The sequence below is a fragment of the Thamnophis sirtalis genome, unplaced genomic scaffold (assembly GCF_051295495.1).
Source record: "Thamnophis sirtalis isolate CommonGarterSnake01/CBP01778 unplaced genomic scaffold, rThaSir2_p1.2 scaffold_5, whole genome shotgun sequence".
NCBI classification, from domain to species: domain Eukaryota; kingdom Metazoa; phylum Chordata; class Lepidosauria; order Squamata; family Natricidae; genus Thamnophis; species Thamnophis sirtalis.
This window is the reverse complement of record NW_028261385.1, coordinates 100,611,829-100,639,789: the sequence shown is the minus strand read 5'-3', so window position 1 is coordinate 100,639,789 and position 27,961 is coordinate 100,611,829. Positions and strand designations below refer to the sequence as shown.

Sequence of the window (27,961 nt, the reverse complement as noted above, 5' to 3'; positions counted from 1 at the left end):
AGTTCCTCTGTGAGAGAGATGGACGGGTTCCAAAATATGATAAATAAAAAAAGAAAGAAGTTAGACAATTAAAATATAGACACATGGCAGGAAAGATGCTGCACCAGAAATCTAATCTGTATCACTTTCTTTAACCTTTTTGTCAAAATTTATCCTTTCTAGGAAATTACACTGGCTCAGTGTTGCAGAAAGTTTGCAAAATATAATATTGGCAATTAACAGGGAAAATTGAAATAAAATGACAAGCTTCTGGTCCTATAGTGTAGAAGCATATGATTAAAGCTATTAGTTCTCCTTTATTCCAACTTTTCAGAGCTAGTTTAATCTCACAAGGGATACATAAAATTAAACTTTATTGGAATATATGTGTGCGCGTGTGTGTATTTCTATGTATGAATACAATGCAATTTAATTGAATTAAACAAAGAAAACAAGTTGTAACTGACCTGTTCCAAATAATCTACACTTCATCTTTACCTAGCACCAAGACTTTTCCAAGGAAATCTTATGATCTCAGAAGAAAAACGTATCCTAATGCATATTTCTTTTTCTTGCAAACTTTCATCGGCTGCATTTGCAGAGAGAAGAGAGGTAAGACAAAACTGCAGTTCTTGGCTAAAATGTCTAGATCTGGGTTCCAAAAAGCCAAATGACCACTACATGGAAGAGGGAGATAGGAAACTTTATTGTCTGCATTTTTGTAGTCCAGATCCAGTAACCATATTTTCAATAGTACTGCCATGAACAAAGGAATACTTAGCACATGATACTAAATCAAAATGTAGGAAGGTTGTTTGGGTTTAGTACAGTGAGTGGACCAAGCCACTGTGTCCAATTAAGCAAACCAAGGTTAAATAAACTTGGCAACCCACTGTTATTCATGTCATCTGAAGGAAACATCACACACTACTTTAAGATTTAAAATACGCATGAGGATATTGTCTCAATTTAGCTAATTTAAGACCCATGAAAAATATGCAAATGTTTGATATTTTTTATCTCATCAGGTAAGACATTAAAAGAAACCATTCTAGGAGACCAGAGATGGAAAAGTCAGAACTTATTCCCATTGTTTGAATCTCAAGATATGCTTGAGGGAGGAAGAGGGAGAAGAAGAGACTACAAATATTTAAGCTGAATTCAGATGGAAAAAAAAAACCCAAAACATTTCTTAAAGATCTGAAAATATGATGTCAGGATAGAATTCACTGGATTACTGGAATGTTTGTATTCTAATTGGACATTTCCTTAAGGTTGGTTTTTTTCTCTGCCCAACTGATTTTTACAACAATTAGCTGGATAAAGACATTTGGAGATCTTGAAAGATTGCATGTTCTTGACCTCAAGATGGATTTTTGCATCTAGAATCTAGCCAACCTACTGTGATAAAAGGTACCCCCCCCACACACACATTCACTACCAAACCTATGAGATTCCCCCACCCTCTTATGTATAGCCTGCTTAAATTGCCATTGTAAGAGAACATTCATAGTACGCTGAATTGACCCTGAGTGGTGACAGGGAGAAGACTCACTCAGGTACCTATGGCTCAATAACCAAATTGTTTCTATTCACTGACCATATCTCAATGATAGAATGGTTAGCATGACTTGACCTTAATGCTATTTTTAAATGTATCATAGTTGATAGGTGCTGTAGAAAAATAATGTTAAGAGAAACAAGACTAAGGATCTTAGAAGCCAGTATGACAAGAAAAGGCAAAATGGGAGCACAGGGAAAAAAATAGACAGTAAAGGTACTCACATGTTTCGTAAATAATTAGGAATTGTTAAATAACATTGAGGGTGGGAGCAAAGGAATAAACAAACCAAATATAATTTTTAGGTAAATTTCAGAATTTCTGGAAAGGCCATCCACTAGCATAATAACTAATTGTGGGTATTACTGATATGTTTATATAAAAACATCTTTTAGTTGTGATTTATAAAGATCAAGTTGAGAGATTGCTTCTTTAATGGATTTACAATCTAAAACAGTCAAATCTAAACAATCTAAAACAATCTAATCACACTTGGCCAAATAAAGCTATCCTATCCTACTATAACCTACTGCATCCTATTGTATCATATTGTATCTTATCCTACTCTACCCTACCCTACCCCACCCCACTCCACTCCACTATCCACACTCTACTCTTTACAATCTACTCCACTCTCCATGCCATGCCACCCCACCCCACTCCATCCTGCATTCCATTCCATTCTGTTCCATTCTATTGTATAACAGATTTGGAAAAATTATAATAACCAAACTTTGATCTTATACTTAAGGGCATAAACTGGAATTATTATTTTAAATTTAGAAAAGTTGAATATTCAACTTTCTTCTTATTCTTGTAAAAGTTTCTAAAATTCAACTCTGTTTACTTCATCACAGTAAAACAAAATTGACTCGATTGATCAAATGCCAAATTTGCCACTCTGGATGAAGCTAAGAATACACTCTGAAAAGGATCTGTCAGTCTTTCAAATAAGCTTTCTTTGCCGCTACTAATTTGTTGGACTATTTTTCTTCATACAATGGATCCTAAGCAATGGAAAGAGAGATTGAGGACTAGGCTTCCCAACAATGCAGCCGGAAAGCAGCATATTGTGTTCTACAAATCTCAAGTTTGGAAAGAGCTTGCTAAGTAAAATGGCAGCTCCATAATCTGTATGAAGAACAGAGAATTAGCAGCTCCTTTGTTCTCACCTTTTCATCACAACTTCTATGTACAGAAAAAGGAAGGCGTTGGACCATGCCGAAGTAAAGATAGGAATGATTTATCTTATCTTCTGTAGATTAAAAAGACTTTTCATTATTACCAGCAGAACTGTTGCTGAAGTGATAGAATTAGAGCTACCCAGATGCTGCAGACCTTTAAAGTAAACTTCTATGAAATCAGTATAGTTTGGATGGTCTGATAATACTGAACAGTTCACTGCAGATTACTTTCTTTCCAACCCACGATGGGATTGGATCCAGTAATCCAGTCACTTGAAGTAGGTTACATCGTTCATAACATGCCCTCCAATAAGTTCTGTAAGGCAATCTATATGATGCCTCCCTTGACACCGAGTTACCTTCATAGAGTCCTCAGATTTGTCCTGATTCAATTTTCATTTGCATGCAACTAATCAGGCATAAGGGCTTAGAAGATCCACAAGTGGCATGCCACAAATTAATGTGGCATGAAAAACATAGGCATGGATTTAAGTGATTACTTAAGAGCAGGAGCACGATTGCACCTGTCTTCATGCCTCCCACACTTGCCCATTTCAGATCGGTGAAAAATGGGCTTGTGTCTGTATGTTTGTATGGCTCTCCCTCACAAGATTCCAGGTCTTAAATTTACCTCTTGGTCCAAAACGCTGAAGATAGCAATGAGTGCAATAAGGCTTGTCATCATACTGTGAAAGAAGACAAGAAACAAGATTTATCATCATCATCATCATCATCATCATCATCATCATCATCATCATCATCATCATATGGCATTGTTACATTAGCAATTTCAGAGTAGTAGTTTGGCTGCCAAGGTACCAGCTCCATTGAAGGAAACACTTGCATGCTTCCCATGGTGCGTCACAAGAGGGCGAGATGGCTTTGCACCAGAAAAAAAGACAAGTGGCTCTTCCTATAGCATCATCCAAGGCTGCCTCCCTCCCCAGAGCCATTTTGAGCTTGGATTATTTTGAATCCAAGCTGATCCATGTCTGATAATTCCATACATTACCTACAACCAGGAAGGTTCAGAGGGCAGGAAACTGACTACCAGCACAGAACACTAACCCATTCTCTCCCCCCCCCCCCAAATGGTAACAGTTTATCTACTTGCATAGAATATGCTTAGGTGGACAGAAGCTGAAATGAGTGATGAAAGCTCACCCCACCACCCAATGCTAGGACTTGAATCTCTGGAGCAGAAATCATCTCCAACATCATTAAGCCACTGAGCCACCGCGCCTCTTACAGGATCCATTGTTGCATATTTATTAAAGATATTCATGGAGTGTTAATCTCATGGAGGCTGTTGTACTGCATGCTGATAGTGCATAATATCTGAGGATAGACAATAGGATCCTGATCATAAGTATTCAAAATCATTGGAATTTATATCACATCCCACTGGGCTAAAAGCGAAATTGCCACTTGAAGAAAGAAAGAGAGTATGAATCAGTCTGAATCTGGAACAAACATGTCTGTGATATAAGAGATGCTCCTGCTGGAGTTCTGGCAAGAAAGATTGGTACTACTATTATCCATGCACACACTTGCTATCCATCTGCTCAACCTGAGTAGGATGGATACATTTGTCAAGTCAGTTTCTCACCGTTCCACCTTTCCATTTTATTTCTACAGCAGTATGAAGGTTTCTCTTTTTAAACAAAACAAAAAAACTCTGCAGAAAGCCTGTGTACGTTATAATGCACATTTTTCTAGCACTACTTGAACGTTTTTCCTCTGAATTACTCATATATTTGCCAAAAGATGCTTGAAAGTTTAAACTGAATCCTCCTATTCCAGACACTTTGAAGTCCACCCAAGTTTTATTTTCTCTTTGAAGTCTATTTTCCTTAAATCAGGTGCTAATGGAAAATTAAACATATGTGCCAGTCCAACATATTTGGGTGTTTTGAAAAAAGAACCCCAATCAATGAATTAGCAAGACACCCCTTTTTACCATTTCTTATTATTAACTCTTTCTCAAATTCCTGCAATGTACCTTCAGTCTAAAAACATTTCCACATGGGGGATAGAGGAGATCTGCCATTATGCCTCCCCCAAATGTTCTTGTTAAGGAGATTTAAATTCTGGCAAAGATGTGGGTGTGATCATGCAGAGTAAAACACATGGCTGTTGTTACATGGGGAAACAGGATAAAAGTGGAGAACTTAGCAAGGGATCCCATGTGGAGAGTTCAAACAGTTATGACTGAGAGATTGCAGTTGTACTTTAGTTTTGGATTTTATTTTCTCTTTATTAGGAGGGTTTACTCTGAGTTCAGCACAATGTTAAAGTCATTGCCAGTTGAGCCCCACCCTTTTTGCCCATTCAGGATCGCCTATTCTTCAAGGCTGAAATGCACTGGAGCAACTATTAGCACCCGGGTATGTTTTGCCCAGAGAAATTGTGTTGGTGCTGGTAGAACGTAGTGCTTAATTTATAAAATGCTAACCAAGACTGAATCTTGAGTTAAAGTCTTACCATCATCTACACTACTTGCAATGCTGAAATTTCTTACTGATGAAGGAAAAGTACTGTTCACTATCTCAACAGTACTGGGTTCATGACTGTAAGGGGTTGTGAGAGTAACCTTGAGGGACAGGAGGAAGTAGCCAAGGCAAGACATTGGTCAGATAAGATAAATCCAAGCCCAAAACAGAAATATAATTTGAGAAAATACTTCAGGCTTGACCCTCCCTAGTTCTCCTTGGGATAAAGGCAGGGAGGGGAGCGGTATGTTCAGACTGGCAAGATTGATATCAGCCCTTCAAAGTAGAAGGCCATAGAAGGAAATCAAAGTTATGAATGCCAATACTAGATTTATTATAGGATTACAGTAACAAATCTTACCAGTCTGAATGTGCCTTTTCCCAGCCTTCATATCCCTTCATGATCATGCTGATGACCAACAGCATCAATTTTGTCTGGCAACTAAGCCAACTTAGTTCCATGTCGCTGCAATGGAAGAGGAATGGTTCCAAATCTGTGTTTCAGTTGGAAATCAGATTGCCTTGAGGAAGATTTAGTTACCACATCATCGCTCCCTAGTGGTATCTACCCAGCTGGTTTGATCTGACAGGTAAGTCAAAATTCAAAAATGTTAGCAACAGCTTTGCTGCCTGGTTGCTGGGTGGGCGTGGCCCTGTGGTGGGATATGACCCACAACTGGGCCACGTACCTGGGTGACGTGGCCCAGGTACCGTTCCTGGTGCTCCGGAGGGCCCACCCGTTCTCCTTACTGCTATTTGAGCCGATTGGGGCTTTTGCGCACGGAGTGTACAGTGCCTGTGCGATGCTCCGCTGAGCAGCTGGAGCATCGCGGGCGGTAAGTATGCATGCATGCGCTGTGCGCCTGCTGCGCACATTCACGTGGTGGACGCCAGGCCCCATTGCAGCGTACCGGTTGCAACAGGATCCGGAACCCACCACTGGCGTGGCCATGGTGGAAAACATCCTGCAGCCAAAAAGGCTTCACACTCATTTGCACTACTCAGGTGACCCTGAGGATACAGATAAACCTCCAAGTGGCCTCATTGACTCTCTAAAAGAACGCAAATGACCAGCTGTTGGCAAAGAATATAATCCTTTCATTCCCCACCATCTAGTCAGAGCTGAAGAAGCTTCTTGGATGAGAAGCAAAATGTCTTCAAAGAAAAAACAAGACAGTCCAGTTGCCTCTTGAAAAAGCACTTTTGCATTCCCTCCTCCTGGTTCCTGAGTTTCGGAGCCTTAAAAGATCTTGTAAGGGAAAGAAAACCTGCTTCTTCTCCGCAGTTTCTTCCCCTCAGCAGCCTTGGCAAAGCAAACAGGGATGAAATGCCAGTTTCCATTTTCTCTTCACTTGATGGATCTCCTTTCCGAAGTGCTAGATTGCTTTGGGGTGTTTCCCACTCCTCCTGCCTTGATGTGGAATGAAGGCAAAGAGATTTTTCTTGCTTGAAATTACGCAGCAACCTAGACGAGGTGGTGATCTTTTCTCATGCTCGTGCTTTTGAATCAACAAAAGAGAATACAAGTGGAACATGTTTAAGCTGCTTTGAAAGAATGGCGGGAGTCAAAATGGAAGTTCCCTTGGTTTCTGGTTTCCTGATGAAGAGTTGATCTACAGAGCCAGAGGTGGCATTCTGCCAGTTCAGATTGGTTCGCCTGAACTGGTAGTGGAAATCGTGGGTGGCCCCACCCATCCATCCTGGCTCTATGGCATCCCATTTAGGCCCTTTTTAAAGGCAAAGCGCATCTGTGGAAGGCTGAGTGCATGCACGGACAGGCATGCTCACATTTGTGAACCAGTAGGGAAGGTAAGTGAAAAGCACACCTGTACAGAGCAATCGTGTTCTGCAACAATTTCCAGGTTGCATCATTGGGAAGTCATGTCTTTGGATATGAAACTTCATGAATTACTTTTCAGTGCTCAAATCATCATTGACATTAATGTGTAATTGATAAATAGTCTGGGTCCAACCCAAACAGTTCAAAAATATGTGCTGCTCTGGATTGTATTTCCTAATCCACAGCAAAGAAAAAAAACAGGGGGTCTATAGGAATACACACACACACACACACACACACACACACACGTGCTGGTCTTGTTGTATTAGGGTCTATTCCCATGTAAGATTGAGATTGTCTTGGCAATGTTTCGACGAGGTCTCACTCACCATCTTCAGGCTGGTGTTTTTGGCTTCGTGTTTGTGTGAGTAAAGCGTGGTCAGAGCTGCTGTCTTTCTATAAATCTTGGTGTGTGTGTGTGTGTGTGTGTGTGTGTGTAGTGCTGGCTTTGTTTCAGTAAGTGGATTGATTGATTGTGTGGCTGAATCATGATTGGTAGATTGGTGCTGATTGGTGCTGGCTGTGTGTCCGTTGCTGTTTTGTGTTGTAACGGCTTGGGTGGTGGGTGGGGATCGTTTGTTGACTAGGGCTAGTTTCCAGATGTCTGGTAGGCGGGAGGTATCATCACATTTATTCACACTGTGGGGGTGTTTCTCTATTTCGATAGCTTCCATAATTATTCTCTTGTTGAAGTGTTCTGTTTTGGAGATTCAAAATTAATTTCATGTCCTGTAACTTTAAGGTGCTGGAAAAGGGAGGAAGTTTTTTCTTTTTTTCTTACTGCATTCTTGTGGTCTGCGATGCGTGCATTTATTCTCCTATTAGTCTGTCCTATGCAGGGCAGATTTTGCATGGTATTTCGTAGTAAGAAGAAAGTCAGCTAATCAGTCTTCATAAGTAGTTTCCTTTCTGAACAGATCTTGTTTTACTTCAGGTCCTTTTGAGCAATGCTTGTGATTTGCTGTTTGATCATATCTATGTTATTCTATGTTATTATAGGGATGTGGTGGCTCAGTGGCTAAGATGCTGAGCTGGTCGATCAGACGGTTGGCAGTTCGGCAGTTCGAATCATTAGCGTTGCATAACAAGAGTGAGCTCCCATTACTTGTTCCAGTTTCTGTCCACCTAGCAGTTCGAAAAAATTCAAGTAGAAAAATAGGAACCACTTTGCTGGGAAGTTAACAGTGCTCTGTGCACTTTCAGAGTTTAGTCATGACCACATGGCTTCAGACAGCGCTGGCCTTTCGGCTTACAAATGGAGATGAGCACCACCCCTAGAGCTGGAAACGATTAGCACGCATGTGTGGGGGAACCTTTACCTTTAATTATGTTATTCCAGATGAACCTAGGAAATTGTATTAGACCAGCTCAATACATTGTTCTCTCTCCTCCATTACTAACTCTGATGACAAACAGAGAATTTCTGCAGCCAATTTCTGAAAACTTGCTTGGACACTTTACCTCTGTCTTCAGTGTTAACTTCTGCATATTTAACATATCCTGCTAAGATATGCAAATAGCATCCATAGCTTAAGGCCATTCATAATTAACAGGATCATATCATGTGCATTTAACCCTTTCCTTCCTCACTGCAATCTTAGTGAAAATCCTTCCTCTGAAACTGATATTTGCATTAGGGAGAACTCCATCAAAAGTAGAAAAGATACTCTCCATATAAACCAACAACTTCAAAGGAGTCATTCTCATGAGCAAATCAAAAAGTCCAAGGTATGACCAGTGAAGCAACCAAGATGGCAAAGGGCTATCTATCAGCATCCCAAAATAAGCTAAATTCTCTTAGGAGACATGTATAGATTGCTTGGATCACTACTAGCACTGATGATGTTACCTAGTTTGGGTAAGAAAACAACCAAGTTCAGGGAGCTCTAAGGACCCCACATTTCAACCCTGAGCTAGAAATATTCTCCTTTATTGATAGTCACTGTTTACCCAAACTTGGACTAACAGTATCAATAGACTTAAATAGTCTACAGTAAGGAAATAAAGGAAGAGATCAAAGGGTGCACCTTTGCATTTTCAGGCCTTCAAATAAATGTGCTATGATTCCATGAATAATATCAATATTAGAATTAAACCAGGGTTTATCAAATCTGGCAACTTTAAGACATGGGGAGTTCAACTCCCAGAATTCCCTACCCAGCATGTTGGCTGAGGGAGTTGAAGTCCTTACGTTTTAAGCTCGCCAAGTTTGAGAAACATAGATTTAGAGCTTTTCCAATGAAGAAAAAAGACTTAAGGGAAGACTGTGAAAAGTAAATTTCAGGAAGTGGGTCTTGCAACTTTATGCTCAGTGCGCATATTTTTCTTCTCTTCTCAAAGTATTTTAAATGTGGCTGAAATGATACTCTTTCTCCTCTTGCTGTGTCAGGGCCATTTTATATTCTATGAATTGTTCATGCATCCCAGGCAGAAAACTTGATTTAATGCTGCAAACTGGATCAGACATTCTTAAGGAAACCACTTTACAGTGACAGTAAGCTTAATTTGATGCTTTGAATTCACCCTAAAAGGAAGTACATTGGAATCGATTCTCCTTTCCTGTTACCCAACAGAAGGAGTCAATCCTTCACAGTTCCCTTTCCTGAAATGGAATGATGTTGTTTCTTGGCTCTGGCCTCTTTTTTGATGAACTAATAAGAGATAATTTACTGCTGCTGCATTGAAACTTCTGCATCATTGGCTCCAACTTAGCATCATTGAAAACAAGATAGTATTATCGCTAACTTGCGCCAGTTCCAATAACTGTGTAACAGGATAATTTAAGAGGAAGACATTAAGGTTTTAGTGGGTGCAAATGCTTCTCTTGCTAGAGCCAGCTTGGAACTACCTGTCTACCTGGATTTAGCCCAGGCATCTTTTCCATTTTGTTATATTCCATTGAGGTGACGTGGAAGTCCAACCTTGTCTGGGTTTGGAAGGTAAGCAAGATTGAGGTGTCCTTAGTGGTCTCTGAGCATGACCCGTCAAAACCGTGCTCGACTAAGCCACGCCCGATTAAACCGCGTCGCTGATGTCATCAACAGGGCGACAACAGCCAGCGCGGAGAAAGAAGGGCGCTTTAAATAGCGCTTTGAAAGCAAGCCGATTCAACTTAAGGTAAGGGTTAGGTTTAGGGTTAGGTTTAGGGTTAGGTTTAGGGTTAGGTTAAGGGTTAGGGTTAGGGTTAGGGTTAGGTTTAGGTTTAGGGTTAGGGTTAGGTTTAGGTTTAGGGTTAGGTTAAGGGTTAGGATTAGGTTTAGGGTTAGGTTAAGGGTTAGGTTTAGGGTTAGGTTTAGGGTTAGGTTTAGGGTTAGGTTAAGGGTTAGGTTTAGGGTTAGGTTTAGGATTAGATTTAGGGGGGTTAGGTTTAGGGGTTAATTTTAGGTTTAGGTTTACAGCGTGCTTCTGTCTCCGCGCTGTTGTCGCCCTGTTGATGACATCAGCGACGCGGTTTAGTCAGGCGCGGTTTAGTCGAGTGCGGTTTTGTGGTGGAACCGTCTCTGAGCATGGTTGTTTCTTTGCAGATGTTTCATTGCCCAAATCATCAGTGCTAGTAAGCAGGTAAGCATTAGTACTTGGATAGAGACCATTAGAAAACCTCAGAATTGTAGGTCAGATGGCAGTTTCTAAAAAACAACAGGAAAAAGGCAAACCATGTGCCTATTACTATCAAGGAACTCAATGGTTATGTCCATATAGTCACCTGGGGTTGACTAACTTGAGGGTATCTTTACCTGGTTTTTATGGCATTCTGTTATTTGTCATTGCAGAGCGATTGGATGCAGAAGTGGAGCTATTTTGAGTCTTCCCTCTGCTGTCAAGCTTGGTAGGCCTTTACTGTAATTAGTCTCTTTCTCCATGTAATCAAGTGCAATCTACATTCCATCACAGAGTCCACCTGCCTACTGAGCCATAACTAAGCGACATGAATCACAGGGGACGGGGGGGGGGGAGCTCTATGAAGGAATGAATTGGACAAAACATGGGGGAGTTGCCATAGTTCTCTAGACATCCAGTTGCCTTCCAAAATCCAAAAGGAACAGAGAGCCTGAGAGCTACCTAAGGGGGAACAAGGCTTATATCTCACCATACTTTCTCATGTGCAAATGAGGACTGAAAGAAAAATCTCTCCAGAAAACCTGGCATCTTGACTAAAACTGACTGAGTCTCTGGGTGACATACATGAAGATGCAGTGTATGTAGCATGGGTGAAATTCAGCAGGTTCTGGAGAATTAGTAGTGGAAATTTTGAGTAGTTTGGAGAACAGGCAAATACCACCTCTGACTGGCCCCAGAGTGGGGAGGGAATGGAGATTTTGCAGTATCCTTCTCCTGCCATGCCCACCAAGCCACGCCCACAGAACCGGTAGTAAAAAAAATGAATTTCACCACTGGTATGTAGAGATATAAAAAAACCGAGGTTCCCCTTGCAATATATCCCCCCTCTCTATCTCTATCTGTCTCTGTCTCTATTTCTCTGTCTCTTTCTCTGTCTCTGTTTCTCTCTCTCTCTTTCTCTCACACACACATACACACACACACACACACACTGCACACACACATTCCATTCTGCTGGATTTAAATTAACTCTAGCCTATGTATATTCCTGCCCTTTCCCTCTCCCCAAGTCAAAGATGAAAGCGATATTCACAGGCAAACCAATCCCAGGCAGCCTTTGAAAGCGGAGCCCTCTCTCAGGGGAGATTGCTGTCAGGGTATCACAAGTTACGGAGGAAGACAGATGGAATGGTTTTGTCTGTACCTCAGCATGCTGGCCAGGAGTGAGCTGCCGTTTGCAGTGGTGGCACTTCAGGCAGAGGGGATGGTAGTCCTTGCTAAGAGAACGCCTCCGCTCAGCTGTTAAGAGAGGGGAAAGGGATGAATAATTGTACAGCTCCAAGCCCCTCATTCATAGCAGAAAGTATGTGGAATGCAGCTTTGATCGGCAAAATTTCTGCCTGGAATTTCAGAATAGAAGGAGTTATAGAATCTTTTAATACAGAGGCAATTTGTCTTTTTTCCTCTGTTGAACCCTACCCGTTTCTCTTTTATTATTCTTATCTTTGGTTTATAATATATGAAGATATCATTCTTATCTTTAACTCATAGGCATATTAAGATGTAACTGTTTAATGCATTTCATTTAGGTTGTCTATTTTTTTCCCTTCCATTCAATCATTTCTGATTCTTGGAGACAGCCTGGAGGAGTCATTGCAGGTTTTTTGGCAAGGTTTTTTCAGAAGTGGTTGGCTCAAAGTTACCCAGATGGCTTTAAGCCTATTGCAGGACTAGAATTCAGTCTCCCAGTTTCTAGTCTGATGATTCAACCACTACACCCAAATGACTCTTCTGTCCAATTTAAGGGCGTGTAAACTTTTGAAAACGGATGCGGTGGTTCAGTGGCTATGACGCTGAGCTTGTCAATCAGAAAGGTCAGCAATTTGGTGGTTTGAATCCCTAGCGCTGCATAACGGAGTGAGCTCCCGTTACTTGTCCCACCTTCTGCCAACCTAGCAGTTCGAAAACATGTGAAAATGCAAGTAGAAAAATAGGAACCACCTTTGGTGGGAAGGTAATAGCGTTCCGTGCGCCTTTGGCATTGAGTCATGCTGGCCACATGACCAGGGAGACGTATTTGGACAGCGCTGGCTCTTCGGCTTTGAAACGGAGATGAGCACCCTAGGGTCAGGAACCACTAGCACATATGTGCGGAGGAAACTTTACCTTTATCTTAAAATTTTGAGACTTTCAAGGACATAAACCTACCTGCTGTAAGAGAGAAATAGCTTTCTCTGTAGAAGAAAAGAAAAAATGTGTAGGCAAAATTTTAAAAGGACTGCTGAATTTTACACCTCCGCCGTTCTTCCTGTGTGCAGCCTAGCTGTGATAGTCTGCCAGCAATTCAGATTGCACAAAATGCCAATCTGCAGGAGCAGAAAAGGGGCTGTTTGCAGCAGATTCTGGGCCAATGCCTCATTCCAAGAAGTCATAAGAATATGGGAAGGTCCCAGTTAGCTCAGTCCACCATTCTGTGTCACAAGGTTGCCAATTTTGTATATGTAGGTGGAGTACAGGCAGGAGGGAATGACTTTCTCTTATAGCAGGCTAGAAAGCCTCCCCAAAAGCCTCCAGTGTTTGGATGATATAGCTCAGGGGTGTCAAACTCAAGGCCTCTGGGCTGGATCTAGCCTGTGATGTGGTTGGATCTGGCCCGCAGGGCCATCCTGGAAAATGTAAGGGCTGGACTGCGTTGTTTTGGCCCGGTCTACCCAGTGCAAAAGAGGAAACATGCCAGCTGTTTGGGGAGTGGCATCAAGCTGACCATGCCCACCCAGTTGGCCACACCCACCCAGCCCCCCAAGGTCAACCACAGCCCTGATGTGGCCCTCAATTATATTGAATTTGATACCCCTGGTATAACTAGAAAAAATAATAATAATTTTCTTATTTCATTTTAATTCAAACATCACCTTCCATTAAGCAGTGTGTCACTTGGGTACATAAACTTTGTGCAAATAACAATTACAAATTACAGCCATATTTATTATTTTATCTATTCTTAATACTAATGCTAATATATACCATACCTAATGTTATAACAATCCTCTTCTTAACTTATTTAACTTTGTTAAAACATTTTCTCTATTTTACTCTTCTGCTTTTTTCAACTTTTCATACTTATTCTCTAACCATTGATAAAATAATTCCCATATATTATAATAACCAGATTGTTCCTTCTCTTTAATTTCAAGTGTTAACCTATTCATTTCTGCACATTCTAATATTTTCCTAATCACATTCTCATCCATAGGGCTATCTTCATTTTTCCAGTTTTGTGCAAATACAATCCTAGCTGCAGTTATTACATGAATTATCAAATATACATTTTCTTTACTATAAATTTCTGGTAAAACCCCCAACCAAAATAACTCAGTTTCAGATGAATATGCTGTTGTATCATCCCCTCCAACAATGTACATATTTATCCAATATTTTTTTGGCTTTTATGCATATCCACCACATATGATAATACGACCCTGGTGTCTGGTAACATTTCCAACATTTTCCCTGTTTTTCCCCTTCCTATTTTTCCCCCTATAAGTGCAGGGTTCACTATTTTTCAGATTGTTTGCAATAAGGACTGACTAACCAGTTTGTCATTTGAGGATAATGTCATGAACTGAGAGAGTGCGGCTAGCCCAAAGTCACCCAGCCAGCTTTCATGCCTAAAGTGGGATTAAAACTCACTATCCTCTATGTTATACTGTGACAGAACTTTATTTCCTTCGGGAACTCCCCCTTTCCCAGGGATGGCCTTCTTGCCTATCAAGATGCTTCCTTAATGACAGATCTTGGTATCCTGAGAGGTGGCATGTGAAGAAGAGACTTCTTAGTGGTTTCTTACAGGGGGGTTTAAATCAAATTTTAAGGGGGTGTGTGTGATCCGGATGGCTCATACAGGCTTGCGGGGGAGTCTGCCATGTCACAGGCCAGAGCTAAATAATGGGCACAGGTCGGGAGTACTGGGAAGGGTTGGGAAAGTCTCTGACCTCAGGAGGTCACTGTGCCTCAAATAGGTGGGTATGAGTCCCTTTTTGTGAAATGGGGCCTTGGAGTTCAGGCGGGCCTTTTTGTTACATACCTATCTCCCTGCTACGTTTCATTGGCCCTCCAGAGCTGCTGAATGTGTTAGCCAGATTGGCGGTTGATTTCCCCAGGCTTATGATTCTGGGGGATTTCAATCTGTCTTCCATTGGCGAGACATCCAAGTCAGCTTGGAAGTTCATGGCCTTCATGACGGCTATGGACCTAACTCAGTTAATTTAAGACCCCACACATAACAGGGGACACATGCTTGACCTGATTTTTGTCTCTGGGCAGTGGATGAATGATCTAGATTTAGGGGATATTTCTATCCAACCCTTGTCATGGTCTGATCATTTCCTCATCAGGCTTGACTTCCATACTGCTACCCCTTGCTGCAGGGAGGTGGAACTGACAAGATGGTTCCGCCTCAGGCGCCTGATGGACCCCGAAAGGTTCCTGATGGAGCTTGGGACTTTTCCTGAATCTCTTGCTCACAGCTCGACTGAAGCCCTAGTGGAAGCCTGGGATAGGGCGGCCACTGGGGCCTTGGATCGCATTGTGCCTTTGTGGCCTCTGACCCAGTGTCGATCCTGGATAGCTCCCTGGTTTACTGAGGAGCTCCGGGAGATGAAACGCTAGAAAAGATGTCTAGAGCGTGGTTGGAGGGCCTGCCGGTCCAAATCCGATCAAACACTAGTAAGAATTCATATTAAATCCTACTTAGTGGCAATAAAAGCGGGAAAGCGGCAACATTTTTCTGCTCTTATTGTGTCCACAGATAACTGCCCAGACAACCTAGGGTGACCCGCTCCTTACTTAATCAAGGAACTGGGAATGACCCCTTGCAGGGTAGAGCTGAAGGATTTGTTCAGTATCTGCAGAATAAAATCGCTCAGATTCATACAGGCTTGGACTCTGACTGGGTAGATTCGGGTGATTCGACGGGGATGAATCTTGTGGAGACTATCTGGGATGAGTTTGACCCTGTGACCCTGAGGGCATGGACAGGATTATGGGGAGACTCAGTGCTGCCACTTGTGTGCTGGACCCGTGTCCCTCTTAGTTAGTTTCGGCTTCCCGGGAGGTGACATGAGGCTGGCTCCAGGCGATTACCAACACTTCATTGAGAGAGGGGTTCTTTCCCACCACCTTGAAGGAGGCGGGGGTGAGGCCCCTCCTTAAGAAGCCTTCCCTGGACCCAGCTTCTTTAGACTTCTATCACCCAGTCTCCAACCTTCGCTTTGTAGCGAAGGTTGTCAAGAGTGTGGTAGCACATCAGCTTCCCCAGTACCTGGATGAAGCTGCCTACCTGGATCCATTTCAGTCGGGTTTCAGGCATGGGTACAGCACGGAGATGGCATTGGTTGTGTTGGTTGATGATCTCTGGTGGGCCTGGGACAGGGGCTGCTCCTCTGTCCTGGTCCTATTAGGCCTCTTGGAAGCTTTCGATACCATCAACCATGGTATCCTACTGCGACAACTCGGGGGGTTGGGAGTGGGGAGCACCATTTTACGGTGGTTCTCCTCCTACCTGTCGGATCAGTCACAGTTCGTATTGACTGGAGGACAGGGATCGACCCCAAGGTGCTTCACTTGTGGGGTGCCCCAGGGGTTGGTTCTATCACCCCTCCTGTTCAACATATATATGAAACCGCTGGGCGAGATCATCCATGGTTTTGGGGTATGGTATCATCAATATGCTGATGATATCCAACTTTTCATCTCTACCCCAAACCACCCGAACGATGCCCTTGACGTGGTGTCCCGATGCCTGGAGTCTGTGCAGATCTGGATGGGGAGGAACAGGCTCAAGCTCAATCCCTCCAAGAGTGAGTGGCTGTGGTTTCCATCATCCCAATTTGTGCATCTTGTTCCATCTTTGATGATAGGGGGAGAAACTTTACCCCCCTCAGAGTGGGCCCACAATCTGGGAGTCCTCCTGGATACACGGCTTAGTTTAGAAGAACACCTGATGGCCATGACCAGGGGGGACTTTTACCAAGTTCGCCTGATTCGTCAGTTGTGCCCGTTTCTGGATCGGGATGCTCTGTGCACTCGTGCCCTCGTCCTTTCTCGCCTGGACTACTGCAATGCTCTCTACATGGGGCTGCCCTTGAAGAGCACCCAGAGGCTTCAGCTGGTCCAGAATGCAGCTGGGTTATCATGGGGGGTACCTAGGTGCTCCCATGTTACACCCCTTTTAGGCAGCCTGCACTGGTTGTCTTCCGGGTGTGATTCAAGGGACTAATTATGACCTTTAAAGCGCTCCATGGCTTAGGCCCAGGGTACCTGCAAGACCACCTACTGCCACCAGTAGCCTCCAACCGTCCAGTGCAATCCCACAGAGTTGGCCTCCTCAGGATGCTGTCAGCCAGACACTGTCGGCTAGCGACCCCCAGGGGGAGAGCCTTCTCTGTGGGAGCGCCTTCCCTCTGGAATGAGCTGTCCCTGGAGCTTTGCATAATCCCCAACCTCCGGTCCTTCTGACGCACCCTAAATAGTTGGCTTTTCCAGCAAGCTGGCCTGGCCTGAATAGAATAAAATATAGGATTAATTTGGTTGTTAATTTTAATTTAATTTTTAAATTTTTATTGTAAACATCAATTGGGTTTTTTTGGGGGGATACTTTATTTAATGTCCCTTTTAATTTTTGTAATATGTATTTTCTTTTATGTTGTACGCCACCCTGAGTCCTTGGAAGAAGGGCGGCATATAAATCCAATAAACCTCAGAAACCTCAAACCACTTAGAGAGAGCTGTAAAGCATTGTGAAGCAGGATATAAGTCTAAGTGCTATTGTTATTGCTATTATGCAGTTTATCCTAACTCAGAAGATTTATGTTCTTTGTCTCACTGAACCTCGGGGGGAGGGAAGGGGGGACAGAATATATATGTGTAATGTATATGTTCTATGGGGTAAATTATATGCTTTGATTAATGAGCTTGAGACAAAAGCAGGACTGCACCAGCAGTTGGGAAGGAGATCTAAAGGTTGTGCCTGATTGGTCTGTTTATCACCGTCAGCCCACATCTCACCTGCCTTTAGCCAATATATTAAAACATACATTTGAAGCATAGGCAAGCTGTTATTGACAATTATTTTTCATAGAGTGGTAAAACCTTAAAGAAAAAGGTGAAAGAAATTCCATCTGTTTCCTTCCAGGTTATTTTTAGATTTCATCCTATGTGCCTTCCCTTGGTAGGTACTGTCTAATGGAGCCATCTGATACTGGAAATAAATCTGTCAGCGTTTTGTCCCATCACCTCCCTGCAGGATGCACTGGGACTTATTAAATGCATGATGCATCAGTCACACTTTAAAACAACCTCCCCCTCCCCCAATTCGTTCAATTGCAGGGAATGCTGCAGTCCTCTATATTCAGCACCACACATTCTCGCCTTTGGGAAAAGGCTGTTCTGCACAAGCTAAATTTTGCACTGCCCTTGTCGAGGTGAAGCATTAGTAAGCATGCGAGCAAATGCCCTGGAGAAATGCTCTTTCGCATCAAGAGTCTGCAGAGGGCTCCACTTCCTATCAAATAAAATCTAATTCAGAAAGCAGTGCAGCAGCTTTGCTTCCACAGTACCCACAGACACCATACCTTGATCCCAAACTGTCTCTTCTGGCAACAGGGAGAAAGGCTGTTCTGGGATTGTTGAACTGTTTTCAAGTCTGACTGTGAATTTTTTTTGTAAAATGAAGTTACAATGCAGTTGGAAAGAACAGCACTTTCAGGAAGGGCATAGGTGTGAGGGTGGAGAACCAGCAAGTTGTGTATGAAAGTGAGAGCATATCAAATAACTGCCTTATTTACCATTTACCTGATCCCTGAAACTATGGAATTCCTGGATTCTATTGCAGCCGAATGGGAAAATAATCCTGTGAGAGAATCTGAAATTGTTCCCATCAGCCTTTTTAATAGACAAGGGAAAACAAGACTCTGAGTGTTATTTCCGTACCTGAATCCCTGGTGGTTATATCTTCACCTTGCTTTACCAACTCTCATCAGCTTGTTTGTTTTAGTTCAGTACTGCCCTTACTGAATTTGATTAAATACCATAAATTTTAGCCCAAACTTTCAGAAAATGGCACTCTCCAGAGAAGTTGGATTTTAGAATATAGAATTCACTTCTTCCTTTTCAAAAGCAAATGATGATAGATAGATGATAGATAGATAGATAGATAGATAGATAGATAGATAGATAGGCCTGTAAAACACTATGAAGCGGTATATAAGTCTAAGTGATATTGCTATTGCTCATATCACCTAATAGTGTTGGTAAAGAAAACTGTTAACCAAAGAAATGGCTGCAGAGGTAGGCTGAAGTTTGCATCTGTGTAGACAAATGATATCAAATGGCAACAATAATGAAATGTGCAGATGACTTTACAAAAATCCTAATTAATAATTGCACACTGGACTATTTATTTTGGTGTCACTGTCAACCAGAACCTGAACAAGCTGCCATTTTGGTTATGTGGGAACTGGAATTTAAATTTATAATTGAATGCCTGTTAAATTGAATAAAAAATAAAGGCTATTTTAAGTTTGTGCGATACAGTTAAGAGACTATGATGGATACATATTACATACTTATTAAACATACTTATTATGTTTTAGTATATTGGGCAAACACAATGTATAAAGAAGACAGAAGTAACATAGGGACACCCAGAACTACAATGGGACAACCTGGACCATACCATGCTTCATATTCTTACGACATCCACAAATATTGTGCCTAAGAGTTGCTTTTTCAATCAGCTTTTCCCAGGATAAACTGGTCTACAAAAAAAAATTAAAATCTCGAGATTGAAATAGGAAGAGATGTTCTATTAGCACAATACCAAGCTGCTGTCCCTTTTGATGCATTAAGACTAGAAGTGCTTAAGACACAAGAGAGTCAGCATGACACAGTCACTGCCAGGAAGTCAAACTATCTCAGATCACTGATTCTTCTAATTCATGATGGTCTGTCAAACCTTCCAAGGTCTTAGGCAGCAGTTTCTTCTTTTGATTCTGCTACTTGAGCGCCTGCTACTTTCCCACAACCTAATTAAGGCCACAGTCCTAAAACCTAACTAGTAGGGCTGTGTAGTTTCAATCTGAAGATTTAGTGCAAAGGCAAATGATCAAATTTTCAAAGCATCTTCTGAAGCAATATTTAGAGCTGTTCGATCAAATCAGACACCTTCAAATGGATTTTTATTGAATGCCCTTCAAAATTGAATTTGTTTGAATCCAATAAACCTAATGCAGATCTATTCCAAGTGTCAAATCAAAATCGATTCAGTGTTTCAAATCAACACAATGATCGCAGTAAATTAAGCACAGGAGACCCACCCCAGCTGATGAAGCAACATGGCTCCCGGGACAACAGTGTCAATATTCTTCTATAAACAGCAGTGAAATTTGATTTGTGAATATGACATTATTAAAAGGAGGTTGGGACATTCAACACTATTCCCCCCCAGAAACTTTGAGGAACTTGACTGTCCATCTAAATACATTCAAACAAATAAGAACATATATGCTGTCAGAGAACTAGTAGGGATGTAAAGACTACTCAGGATATTATACTAAAGCCTTAGGTATGCAATCAATGAAGTGAACTTCTGGGTCTTAAGAAATAAAGTCCTTTCTTTACATCCAGATAGCTAGTTTGGAAAAAGCTGGGAGAGGCAGAGAAAGAGGCCTTTGGAATTCAACGAGTAGCATCCCACTCAGTTGTAATACTTTGACAAACTTTGAAAATAAAACTGATGATGGCCCGGAAGCTATTCTCCCAAGCAGAATGAAAGCGGATCTCTTACTGGATTGATTTTCTTTGATTATGTGTTGTTGTTTTTTTTGGAGGGAGGGCATTCATATGTTTGGGGTTTTTTTGTTAACTTGTAATTGTTTGCAATCTAGGGTCTCTGGGAAGTGGGCAGCCTATAAAGTGTACAAAGAAATAAAGCTCCGAGGATGTCTCAGAAGGAAGAGGAACCTGTAGGAAGCATTATGTCTTTGAGGGATAAACAAATATCCCCTTATACTAATAGTTCAATAGTATTCTGATCACCTCATGACTTGCTTGTATGATGCAACGTTTCAGACATCACAGAGTGTCTAGACAGCCTGGTAGGAGATGCTGGGAATAAGCCAATGGATGTTGACATCAGTGATATAATGAAAATAGGTCATTCTGAAAGGAAAGGAAATCTTAGGTTGTTTATTAGGCTGCTGAAATCCAGGGCTAACCAAGCTGGTTTTCTTAGAAAAAAATACCTGTATAACCTGGGGACACGGGTTAGAGGTATAACACCTCACGAGAGACTTTTGAGGCAAATTAGGTTTGAAAAAATTAAATGGTTTGCTCTTGGATCAGGGAGGTACTAAATGTCAGGTGTACCTTTAAAGAAGGGGTCCCCAAACTTGGCAACTTTAAGACTCGGGGACTTCAACTCCCAGAATTCTCCAGCTTAAAGTCTTAAAGTCTTAGAGTCTTAAAGGGGACTTCAACTCCCAGAATTCTCCAGCTTAAAGTCTTAAAGTTTTAGAGTCTTAAAGTTGCCAAGTTTGAAGACCTCTGCTCTAAAGGGTCATACAGCAGCTTTTAAACATCTTCGTGAAGGTAGGGAGGGCAGGAATCCATTTAAATCAGGACGCAAGCACTTGATTTAAACTGGTACAGAAAAGAGGGGGTTAAAGTATGTACTTTTCTAACTGGTGTCTCAAGGTGAGACAATGTAAATCTAAAAAGTAAATGTAGCTGAGAAAGGGAAAAAAAACTCCACAAAATCATAAGGGTAAAAAAGTGCACGCCACAGATCTAGCAACCCCTGCAGAATCTGGATTAATAGAAGTCATCAACTGGGCCACGGTTATCTCTGGAAATAAACTATAGAGGAAAGACTGGAAAAGAAGTATTAGAGGTACAATATGTCAAAGAGTACACAGAATCCCATGAAGTAAAAACAAACAAACAAACAAACAAACAAAAACAAATGGAAGAAACTCTTCTGCTGAATCATTGCAGGTATCTATATTCATCCTTCAAAAGCAAGACAATATTATGCAAGCTCAAAACCTGAGGGAGAATTTTTACAAGATGTTTTATAGATGGCATTAAGATCCCAAAAAATTAACTTGTATGTACTCGAATTTACAATCTAAATGCTGGAGATGTGATTGTGCTGATGCTACGTATTATCATATATGGTGGACTTGTAAAAAAGTTAAAGCATTTTGGATAAAAATATGGTGGATTATTCAAAATATTCTTTAAAAGAGTGTTGTAATATAGTTCCTTGTGCAGGTGTGTGTCCTCCATGGCCTAGTTCATACTAGGGCCTGCAGAGTCACGCTGAATCACACAGGAGAAAACAAACTCCTAGAAAGCCATAACATCTTGATAGTGAATAACATAACATTCTGAGATGTGCCCTACCATTGACGTCCAGGATTTGACCATATATAGAAAGAACTTTCCTGAAGCAGTAGATTAGAAATTGTACTTTTACAGGCTGTTTTTAAGCACATGCTATTGCTCCTCCTGCCTTTGTCCTATCTCAATAAAAGGGGCTCTCAGACTTTCATCTGGGTCGCTCCATCTCGAGAAAGTTCGTGTCCTGTCTTTTCTCAAACATGGTCGACCCACGGGAACATCACATTTGGTAGCAGAGGATGGTAACTTCACAAAAGAGGATAAAATTTACTCCTCAGTTATTCTTGTTAGGTATAATTACAGATTGTACAGCTATAGAGACTAATTTGATTCTGAAAGTAATAACGGCAGCAAGATTGCTGGTGGCGCAGTACTAGAAGAAGGAAGAATTGCCTACTATTCAAGAATGGACTTTAAAAGTAACAAACCTAGCAGAGATGGCTAAAATATCAGCATACTTGAAGGACCATTAAGATGAGAAATATAAGTTGGAATGGAGAAGATGGACTGATTACATTCAAAATAAATATGGGACTAAGAAATTTCAGTTAGCTTATGAATGAATGAACAAGGAATGTTACAATTTATCTAAAGTTAGCTTTACAATAGAGGAGTTAAAGTATAAGTGAAGGTACGATGCTAAAGTTAGTTAGTTTATTTTAGTGCATAATTGTTAAATGTTTATACCCTGAATTTTGCTCTGGGAGGTTGGGGGGAGGGTGGGAGGGGATGTGGGATTGGGGCGGAGGGAGGGAAGGGGGAGGGTATACAATTGTAAAACTTATTAAAACTCTTTAATAAAAAAATAAAAAATAAAAATAAAATAAATAAATTTTAAAAAAACAAAAGCAAGCCAATATTATTGATAGTACCTTTCACTACTTGGGCTGAAAAGGAAAAGCTGACCACAAATGGAAAGTGAATTCACCTGACATAGAAACAAGGATGATGCTAATCAATCTCATACAGGTTAGAAAAATGAATGTTCTGAATGGGGCAAAGTAAAACTCCATATAGCCTATGAGTCAATAAGGGGAGATATAAAATGAGATTTAATCCTAAGTAATATCCAGTTGGGAGGAACACGTTGGCTCAGTGGCTAAGATGCTGAGCTTGTCGATCAGAAAAAGTCGGCAGTTCGGCGGTTTGAATCCCTAACGCCACATAATGGAGTGAGCTCCTGTTACTTGTCCCACCTTCTGCCAACCTAGCAGTTCGAAAGCACGTAAAAATGCAAATAGAGAAATAGGAACCACCTTTGGTGGGAAGGTAACAGCATTCCATGCGCCTTTGGCATTTAGTCATGCCAGCCAGATGACCATGGAGATGTCTTCAGACAGCCCTGGTTCTTCGGCTTTGAAACAGAGATGAGCACAGTCCCCTAGAGTTGGGAACGACTAGCACATATGTGCATTAAGAACCTTTACTTTTAATGTCCAGAATCTTGTTCAAGACTTTCCAAGAGAGAATGGCAACCAATATTCTGTATCCCTTAACAAATCACATTTTACTCCCCCCTCGCTCCCCCAAAAAACTGTGGATTGAAACAAAGGAAAGTTGTAGTTGTAATGTTGTTACCTTTGACTGTGCCAAAGAGAGTAGGAGGTTGGTGCCCTTTTTTTCTTTCTGCCCCCTCACATTACACTATACCCCCTCTTTTTCCCTTCCTCTTTTTTTACTTTTCCATGTTTTTCTTCCTTTCTATTTTATATTTCGATAAACTAATAAAAAGTTTTAACTTGAAAAAAAGAAAAAAAAAGGAAAGTTGAAAGAGAGATTCAAGAAGGTCCATTTGTTTCATAATGGTCGAATATTATTGAAAAGCACAAGAACAGAATCTCAATTAGAAATTACTATATATCTCAAAACAATAAATATTCACTAAAGTCCAAGAAAAAAAAACCCAGAGTCCAAGAAAATACCAGAATGATTAATGAACAAGATCAGAGAAGTCTGCTCAAACAAGAACAGAAATGACCATATGTTCTGGCAAGTTAGATATGCAAGCAATGCTAAAAGATGCAAAACTAACAAACAAAATCTATGAGGAGCCCATAATAGAGTCTATTAAGAAAAACAATAAAAAATTACAGAGAGAGAGAGGTGGGGGGGAACTTGGAATAAAAAGGGGGGGGGGCAGAAAGGTCATTTGGCCATTGCATATTACAGGCACTTAAAGAAGAATAAGGAAATAATCGAGAAACTAAATTCTTTGCTTCAGGCTTCCTGCTGAGGTTGTAGGATGGATGGGTGTGCCTGAGTTGGCTTTTCAGGAGGAAGTCAGATGAACTGAGGCAAATAAAGGTAATGAGAGCTGAGGTTCTAAGCCAAATTGACAAACTAAAAATAAATAAAACCCTGGATCCAGGCAGTTTCCACCCAAGAATTTTTGAACAACTTGGATATGAAATTGCTGATCTTTTCATAAAAATATGCAGTCTCTTTTGAACCTTGGAATTTGTTCCCAAGGGCTGGAAAATAGCCATAGTAGTTCTGATTATTATTATTTTTTAACACAGAGAAGAAGGGATGAATAATAAAGCAAACTGTAGGTCAATTCTCTTCTGGAGAAGAATGGTTGAAAGTATTACAGTTATAAAGAAAAAAACTAAGCAAGTGCAAAAGAATATGTCTCACTAGAAAGTACTAACATAGATTCTGCAAAGATAAGTCTTGTCTTCTAGATCAAGGGTGTCAAACTCGCAACTCATGGGCCAGAGGCATCACATGCTGGCCCCACTCCTGCCCGGTTTAGTGAAGGGGATAAAAGTCTCGATACATTATGTGATGCTGCCGTGGCGATGTGAGTTTGACACCCCTGTTCTAGATGTTATTGAGAATGTTGACTAGCAAGGAGTCAGTTTGGAGACACAAGGGTGAACCAACAGATGTTGTACACTTGGACTTTCCAAAAGCCTTCGGTAAATTTCTTCAAAGGCTTCTGAGGAAACTCCATTTTCATGAAGCACAAAATAGAAACAAATGGACAATCCTCACACTGGAAAGACATGCAAGGTGGGGTCCGAGATCATTCATTCAAATCAGTGTTTTATATATATATATATATATATATATATATATATATATATATATATATATATATATATATATATATATATATATATATATATATATATATATATATATATATATATATATATATATATATATATATATATATATATATATATATATATATATATAAAGTGATATATACTGGGAATAATCTGGAATTAAAGCTGAGCAATGAGAGGCTATGTTTCCTGATGATATACCAATCAGTTCAGGATAGTAATCTTAAAAGAAATTGTAAGGAGTCCCAGAAGGATCCCTTCAAATTCAGTGATGGCAAATGCAGTTTAACTGAAAGGAAGTAAAGTTCATTTATATGTTAGTGGATTCTGATTTTGACCAAGAAATAAAACTAAGTCATGGTGGACAATTTAATGACAATATCAATCCAGAATGCAGTTGCTACATTGGAAGAAATGTCCATCTGGATTCAGTTCCAAGTGGGGGGAAAAGCACTGGATTCATGGAGGTTGCTTGGAAAGGTTCATTGATGGTGGACAGGACCACATGGTTTGAGGTCCTTGGGGAAAAATGGGAAGATATTCTGAAAGTACCTCGGTTTTATGTCCTCTCTGGGCTTTTGAATTTGAGCTTGTATTCTGATTGGTTGTGAGACTCCCATGGGGCCATGCTTGGTTGAGCCTTGATGGGTGATGTAATCTTCCCACGTGCCATGTGGTGAGATGAGTACTGGAGTAATTCTATCATGTCCTGAGGGCCATGTCCTAATCCCATTACTCTAGAGCTGAAGCGGGGGCAGGGAACTGCAGGGAGCTGCTTTGTCTTTAAAACATGTTTCTCCTTTTCTCATCCAGGGAAACATAATATTCTGCCATTTTAATATTTCCTAGAATATTTCATTTTTCTAGGAGATGGGTGAGTGCTAACTTCCTACAGCTATAAAAGGTGAAATTCCATGCCTGGAATCCGTAGAAAGGATTGAAAACAAATCTAACACTACAATAATCCTTATACAGCTTTGTGATAAGATCAGTCTCGGAATTCTGTGCATAATTTTGGCCACGACCTTAAGAAGGATACTGCGTGCATATCATAAGAGATAGAAAGGGTGGAAAAAGTTAGCAACTAAAATAATTAGGGGGTTGAAGCAGTCGCACAGAATGTAAGAATACCACAATTGGAACTCTTTAGTTATAGATAAAAGAAGATAAAGAAAGACCTGCTTGAAGTATATACAATTATACATGGCACTGATAGTGAGTTTCACTCTCTATCTCTCCCGTTAGATCTTAAGGTTCATCTATTGAAAAGAAATACAGGGAGATGTGAGACCAACAAAAGAAATATTGTTTTTTTACATAATGCATACTTAAACAGTGCAATTTGCTGCCAACCGTTGAGATACTGGCAGCCAGTTTCAAAGGTTTTGAAAGAGCAGAGGACAAATTAATGGAGAATCAAGCGATCAGTGGCTATGAATATTGATAGTGGTTTATTATCTCCTGAACAATAAGGTGGGATGTTCCAACAGTGGAACAGAGCAATCATTCTCTAGTATAGGCATCTGAACTTTCCAAATATGCCTAGTTGCCCATTATGTGACATTAAATTCTGCATTGGATGGGCTTATGGCCTGATCCAAGAGAACTGTTGTAATTTTATAATGATTCCAATTGGGCTAGACCCAATTTGCATTGGTCTACTAAATACACTCATTAGAGATATGTCCCACTACTGAGTATATGAGCATAGGCTTGCACAGTGTTCCCTAACATCAGTATTCTGTCAGCCTACATCATGTTCTCTCTCTTTCTCTCCCTTGACAATGTGGAACGTCGTGTTATAAGAATTACTGAGATTATTGAGAAATTTATGAATGCTTGACATAGTTGGTAAGTTATTATGTGTGATAACTTACCGTCAACAGCAGTAAGTAAATTCAGACAGCAAATTTACATATTATCCTTAGATGCTTTTTAACACACGTAAGAATATTTGAAAGCTGCAAACTCTTCTGACAATTGGTCCCATTAAGTGTAATAGAGCTCATTCATGAGCATTTATTTATTTATTTATATGATTTATTTATTTATAAAATGTATTGGCCACCCATTTTACCACAGGTAATTTATATAATACACACATACATACAGTTTAGAGGTTAACTGACTCCAGACGATTCTGAGTGACTTACACTTAAAAAAAACAAAAATGATAAAAAAAATAAACCAGCCATTCAGATCTAAGAAGACAACCTCTGTTTAGCAAACAAGACAAGGGACCCAGCCACTCTGCCCCAAGGGAGAACAATCATGTTTTCAGTGACTTTCTGAAAGTCATCAGGGTAGGAGCCATCCTGATCTCTGGAGAGATGCTGTTCCGTAACTCCAGGCCATCCTTGAGTTACAACCACAATTGAGCCTGGCAATTACAGTCTCAAAGTTATGACTGAGGTAAAGAAGATTATCATCCAATTGTACAACTTTTTTTTGAAGCAATCATTAAACAAATGTGGACTGATCTGCTTTATAACTGTCAAGACTTAGGACATAACTGCAGGGCTCAATTACAGTCATAACTTGAGGACTATCAGTACAGGATTACGTTGGAGGTTTTCTTAATACTATTATGGTTTTTTTTTTTTTAAAATCAGGATTATTTCTTAGTAATACATACCACACTGACCATTCAGAAATTAGAATGGACTATCTTATGGTATAAGGGAACTAAACCACATGGCTATTTTAGAAGACATTATATAAGGGAGGCGTTGTTGTTAAATTGGGAAAAGATTAAAAAATTACATTATTTAAAAATTCCAGTCTGGACATCAACAACTGAAGCATTCTCGTAT

The 27,961-nt window shown here is 40.6% G+C and overlaps 1 protein-coding gene across 1 annotated transcript in view; it reads right to left on the bottom strand.

Annotated features, from left to right (window-relative positions):
* LOC148045501 (cysteine-rich protein 1-like) overlaps positions 1 to 27,961 on the bottom strand; it is a 54,806-nt gene that overhangs the window by 285 nt on the left and 26,560 nt on the right. Inside the window, exons 2-3 of the mRNA XM_087715135.1 lie at positions 11,819 to 11,913; positions 3,356 to 3,410 (exon numbers count right to left, since the gene is read on the bottom strand). Coding sequence (XP_087571261.1) covers positions 3,356 to 3,410; positions 11,819 to 11,913 — 150 coding nt within the window. The remainder of the gene's footprint in view (positions 1 to 3,355; positions 3,411 to 11,818; positions 11,914 to 27,961) is intronic.